Here is a 5,843-nt window from a genome sequence, read left to right as displayed (position 1 = left end):
TCTGGACATTCCCACTTCCTGCTTCCCATCACTAAAGCCCCAGGTTACTAACTTACTGAAAACACTGATGCTTGGTACTGGTTATTAGCAGATTTTTCAGTCCCTAACAGAATAAAGAAACTTAACTGCAAAGTGAAATAAAGTTGTACCAGCTCAAGAAAGAAATGACAGTTTTCTTTGAAGTAATAAGGAGAAATCCAATCCACAGTTCCCTACTCCATAAAAAGGTAAATCAGAAGAACCCCATTCACAGCCACCATTTAATAAGGAGAAACAACAGTAAACCAAAAGTGCAGTTTGCCAAGCTTCAATATTGCTAATAAAACCTTTTGAACTATTTGGCTTCCATCTGTTTTTCATAAATACTTTCATTTTACTTCCAGCTTTGTTGGTACAACCACATCATGAAGTAAAACATTCTGGAAATTTAACGGACATCAATGCCTTTCTCACCGAGAGGCAGCTTGAGATTCTTGTGCCTCCTGCGATACTACAAGTATCCTGATGAAAAGTGCGCTTGCCGTCAGGGAAAAGGAAGAGCAGCTGACGTGCTGAAAAGTATACTGACTGCGCGGTGTTTTTCCAAAGAGGCACAAATGGAAGGGAATTTAAGACAATGGAATTTACAAGGTTTTCAAATGAGAAGTGAAAGAACTGAAAGCAATGATACCACACAAAAGTGAGAGGAAAAAAATGTAAGACGTTCTGACCTCGTTTACTGCCACGTAGTATCGCTGCTGCTGGAACTGAGGCGAGTTATCGTTCCTGTCTCTCACCACAATCCGTACTTCGTGGTTGATAATGGTACCAACCTTCCTGTTAACACACTGGACTTGCACCACAATGGACTGAATGGACATCGGGGGCTGGAAGTGAAAACACATTTGTGTAAGACATGGTCAAAATCTGAGCTGACAGCTACGCTGCCCACTGATGTTAAAACTGCTCAGGTTCGCTGACAGCCCACCAGCCTGCCTGTCTTTGTTTAAGGCTCTGTGTCTGGATTAAAACGCTTCTCTGAGAGTGTCCTGGCTACAACCCATGTTAGTCATATTTTAAGTAGACCTACTTCTAGTTTAGATTGGATATCAGGAAGAAGTTCTCCCTGCAGAGGGTGGGAGCACTGGGACAGGTTGCCCAGAGAAGCTGTGGATGCCCCATCCCTGGGAGTGTCCAAGGCCAGGCTGGATGAGGCTTGGAGCAACCTGGTCTAGTGGAAGGTGTCCCTGCCCATGGCAGGGGCGTTGGAACTAGATGACCTTTAAGGTCCCTTCCAACCCAAACCAGTCTGTGATTCTATGTCTCAAAGCTGTAGACTGAGCTTTGCCTGCTGGATGTGCTAAGACATAAATAACAATCCCCAGCACGATTAGCCCTTCACACTTCCCTTGAGAACATAAAAAACCCACACATCTTTGGTACATCTCGTGATTATTGAAAGGTAGCTAGAAAATGTCACACATTTTAACCTTTGGTTTATTAATATTGGAATTGAAAGGTCAAGTTAGAAATAAATTCAATACGCTACCACTTACATTTACCAAGTAATTTAGAAACAACTTGGTCACCTTTAAGTGCAGACAATCCAGAGTCCAGTTGGTTGTACTCCAGTGAACATCATAATATTCAAATAAAAATAATGCCCAAACTTGATGAATGCATGAAGAAATTTAAGCTGGGAAGGCTACTACTACTTACCTGAGTTAATAAAACAATTCTAAGGAAATAAAGGAACAGGCACCTTTGGTTGAAATGGAAATTGAAAGAGACTGCTGTGGAAATACAGAATTCCAGCGTGACTTCTGCTCACAATATCCCCGCCACGGCAAGTGCCCATTTACATGCATCTGGCAGGTAAACTACCGGATCTAACACTCAGCAGAGTGAGCAAGCATGGGAAGGGACAAAATGAAAAAATTCTGTATTTCTTAAGCTCAAATTTTTCAAGAAACAGAAGACTCATAAATAGAATTTAAAGATGTCTATGTCACGCTATTCTCTTCAGTGAATGCAAATAGGCTTTTGTACTGAGACTCTGAGACTGTAGAATTATACCCAATTATATATCTACAAAATTAAGCTTTCTCTCATTCCAAATACTACAATTTCTTTGACAGGGGTTTTTTTTTTTTCATTTTTGCTGTAATGGATTTTAGAACCATATGGCTTTCTTTAACCCCCAGCCTTTGTCACTAATCAGTTTTTAAAGAGTTGGTGGACTTGGGGAAAGTAGGCGGCTTCATGGTGATGTTGAGAAGTTGAAGTACATATTCTTCCCTACATATTTACCCTCAACTTTCCCCACAATAAAGTACAGCATGATTCTTAGTTAAAAGTCCATTCTCTTGGCTGTAAAACTCTGCAGCCAGTGATGGTGTGGTTATACTTTCATCAGTGGCACTTCTAACACAGGTAGGAGCATACCAAATATCATCTGTAACTTAAATTAAGCCTCTAACATTACCATCTCTGTTTATTTTTCAAGCTGGCATTCTTTGCAAAAGATCCAAGAATTTTTAGGTCACCTTCAGTACACTTCAAACGCTGCTGAGTTAGATTTATTAGCAATGCCCAAGAAAAGCATAATCAGTTGTAATGATGGATATGTAAATACATGATGTTCTGGGTTTGGTCTTTTTCACAAGAACAGGGAAAAACCAGTTTGTCACCTTTGGTAAAACAGACAGAGCTCCGGACCAGTGTGAGTTGCATACGTACGATTTCTGCTGGGGCGGTGCTTAGATTTGAAATCAGGTCTGTAAACCAACACTCACTCTGGGCATTTATAGACATTTAATGTAAATACATAAGGGCACAATGTAACAAATTGTTGATGGTACTGGGGACAACCTATCCCAATACCTTTTAGCTGTTCCTTTCCCCTCCAGTTCTGATTTATCACTATTCATCCTTCCCCAGTACTTAAAGATTTCAAAGAAGAGTCTGGAACTTTCAGCTGATGTTGTTCGTAAAACATACTGTCACTCTTAGTAAAATCAATCAGTGGACTCTAGTAAGATTTTCTTTCAAGAAAAGTAATAAAAAAGAACAGGATCAGGCTAACTGAATCAGCAGGGAGTTGACAAGTGGGCACATCGGAGAGAAAAAGGGGAGGAGTATCCAGGTATATTGAACGCAATCACGTATGTGCCATTTGTGGATCAGAGATACCATTTCTGCTCCGTAATAAAAACCTGAACTTTAAGGTTCTACTTAATATTCCCAAATTCTATTGGTACTACAGTGTTTCATGTGGATTTAAGTTGAAAGATAAGAACTATAGTTTATTTTTTTGTTTAAGAAAAAGAAAAAAGGAACTCGCACCCCCTTGAACTTATTTGTATTTTAGGGGATAGTATAGCTCTGATTCCAAAGGCTGGAAACAGACTTAAGGTATGAGGCATAATTCATCAAGCCCATGACATGAATATCACATTTTTACTCAGTCAGCGGGGGTTTTGTAGGTTGTTTTCATTTTCTTTGGCTTGTGACTTACAGTGATTCATCAACGCCACAGAAGACATCTACAGCGGGGCTCACGCCCAAAGCCCCAACTGCCTTACATCTCATGTTTTCCTTTCATACCCCAGCAAACGTAAACAAATGCAAATGATTAATTTTATGCAGCACTAGAGTTCTAGGGATAATAAGTTAGAATTCATAGCAAAAAAATGAGAAAATAGCCCCTTAGACACCAATGTAAAAACGCCAATATTACCTATGTATAATTAAGAAAATGTAACACCCTCCACTTGTTCCCTTGAGACCCGAGTCTACCTGTTGCCAAGAATATCACTGCAAAGGGTCCATATGCATTGGTAATAATGTAAAGTATCTGTGAGTTTAGATAGACCGTTACTAATATGGGAAATCAAGTTATTTGACAAGGTTGTTTTGGTAAAGCACCTAGTTAGGTTCAGGTAAAGCAGCTCAGATGCGTGATCCTGCAGAGAGAAAAGTGTCACCAAAAGAGGCACTGAAAAAAGAATTAGCACTGATCTAAGAGGAAATAATTTTGTTTCCTAATGCCACATGGCTACGCAGATCTGCACGGGCTGATGAATAATTGACCCTGCCTTTCTCACACTGGTTCTTAAGGCTCACCTTCCCTTAGGGGCTTCTTGCTTCCTGCTCTGACTTCACATGAAACTGAGAAGCCAAAGAGGCTCCAACAGCTGGCCTGTCTGCCGGCCGTTTGGCACTTGAGGAAATGACGACTCTTTGGTGACGCACGGAGAAGTCTTACGCCACCCTGTCCCTTCTGCCCTGTTTTGTGCTGCTTACCTTTGCTTCACACATGAAAACAGTTTGTGAATTAAAACTAAACTGAGAACAGCTGAATTCAATTAGCACTTTGAAACTAAAAATGGAAATGAAGAAAAATTTGCATGTTGTTTCTAGTACTTAGGAATATATCTCAAAACACAGGGAGAAGACAAATTAATCAATCAAGCTGATACAAAACAAACTTTCACACACTCCAAGGAGGACTCCTGATCTGTAAAGCACCCTTTCCATGTTGATTACAGCTGCTTTTGAGTCAATTTTCCTTTCAGATTCTGACGAACTGCAGCAATGCTAGAACACCATGAGAAAAGTCTCAATTTCTAAAGTGTCTCTCTTCAATGAAATTAGCATAGATGAAAAACACTCCTACATTTTGTGCTTTTAATCTTTGTATTAAAAAACTTAGCCTAACAGTATTTCTTTGATGCTATTAGAAATGAGCATACCACACGCATTTTAGGCTGCCTTCCAAAAAGAATCTAAACTAGCACATTCTCAACTGAATATGTCAAGGTTTGTAAGTGAACTGTAATATTCACAACTCCTTTGCTCTCTCTCACATCCTGTAAGTCAATGTACACAGCTACACTGACTTTTAATAAGGCTTTTATTGAGTCACAGGACATGAGGGGAGGAGCACTTCTTCCAGACAAAAGCAGCAAACTGGAATAACAATCTTTTTAAGTCAGTAAACAGGTCGAGTTTGGCTCAGTATATATTGCTGCCAACCCAGACGTCTATTTGTTTGGTCTTTGCTGCTGTGTTCAGCCACATACAACAACTGTACACACAGTCAAGTTTCTGCATGCTCCCATTAAGTCCTAATAAGGAATCAAATTTACTCTGTCCACATCCATCCAGGGGAAAAAAAGATAGATGCAGCTATTCTAGCAGGTCTTGAGTTTATGAGCATACACGGATTTAGAAATTAACGGCTACAGGGAGAAAAGGAAATAAACAAACACCAGCCCCAAACGTACATCTCTGTCCAGAATTCGGCCAGTGCTATTTAGGTATAACCTCTGGCTGATGGGATCAAGGATCACCCAGTAATCCACGTTGTCCTTTAAGGAGAGTTCGATGGTGGGGTCCGGCCCTCCCGCTGTCCCTTTGATCAGCATATTGTCAACCAGGATAGTGCCTGCAAAACCAATAAACACATGAGGGAGAAATTTATATGTGCATCTACATTTTTATGTATTTTCATAACAACCACAGCACTAAAAATACTGGTTTCTAACTAAGGTTTCTGGTATTTTATGCTTTGAGCGATGCTTAAAAAGTCTGAACCTTATTATCTGCAATGAAAAAACGCCTCTGACACTGGAGCCATTTCAGACAATAGCAGAAGAAGCACTTGCAACGCACAATAAATTGACGATGGGACCCTTCATATACAGCTATCGATTTAACATCATGAGATTTTCCTCCTATTGCGCAATCATCACCCAATCTCACCTCAAACAAATGTAAGCACTGAAATAACAACCCAAAACAGAATATATTTTCTACAGCAAGAGAGTGACACATCAAGGTGATGGGGGGGGGGGGGGGGG

At 40.2% G+C, this 5,843-nt stretch overlaps 1 protein-coding gene across 1 annotated transcript in view; it reads right to left on the bottom strand.

The window, feature by feature from the left end:
- Nucleotides 1-710: 710 nt before the first annotated feature.
- The window catches only part of LOC104506276 (protocadherin-15-like), a gene marked incomplete at its 3' end in the record, with an annotated part of 35,028 nt that continues 29,895 nt past the window's right edge, over nt 711-5,843 (bottom strand). Inside the window, exons 4-5 of the mRNA XM_010147175.1 lie at nt 5,268-5,428; nt 711-866 (exon numbers count right to left, since the gene is read on the bottom strand). Of these exons, the coding sequence (XP_010145477.1) occupies nt 711-866; nt 5,268-5,428 (317 nt within the window). The remainder of the gene's footprint in view (nt 867-5,267; nt 5,429-5,843) is intronic.

The sequence above is a fragment of the Eurypyga helias genome, unplaced genomic scaffold, assembly GCF_000690775.1.
Source record: "Eurypyga helias isolate BGI_N326 unplaced genomic scaffold, ASM69077v1 scaffold12912, whole genome shotgun sequence".
In the NCBI taxonomy this organism is placed as follows: Eukaryota; Metazoa; Chordata; class Aves; order Eurypygiformes; family Eurypygidae; genus Eurypyga; species Eurypyga helias.
The sequence above is the reverse complement of the archived record's forward strand: the minus strand, read 5'-3'. Positions and strand labels throughout refer to the sequence as shown.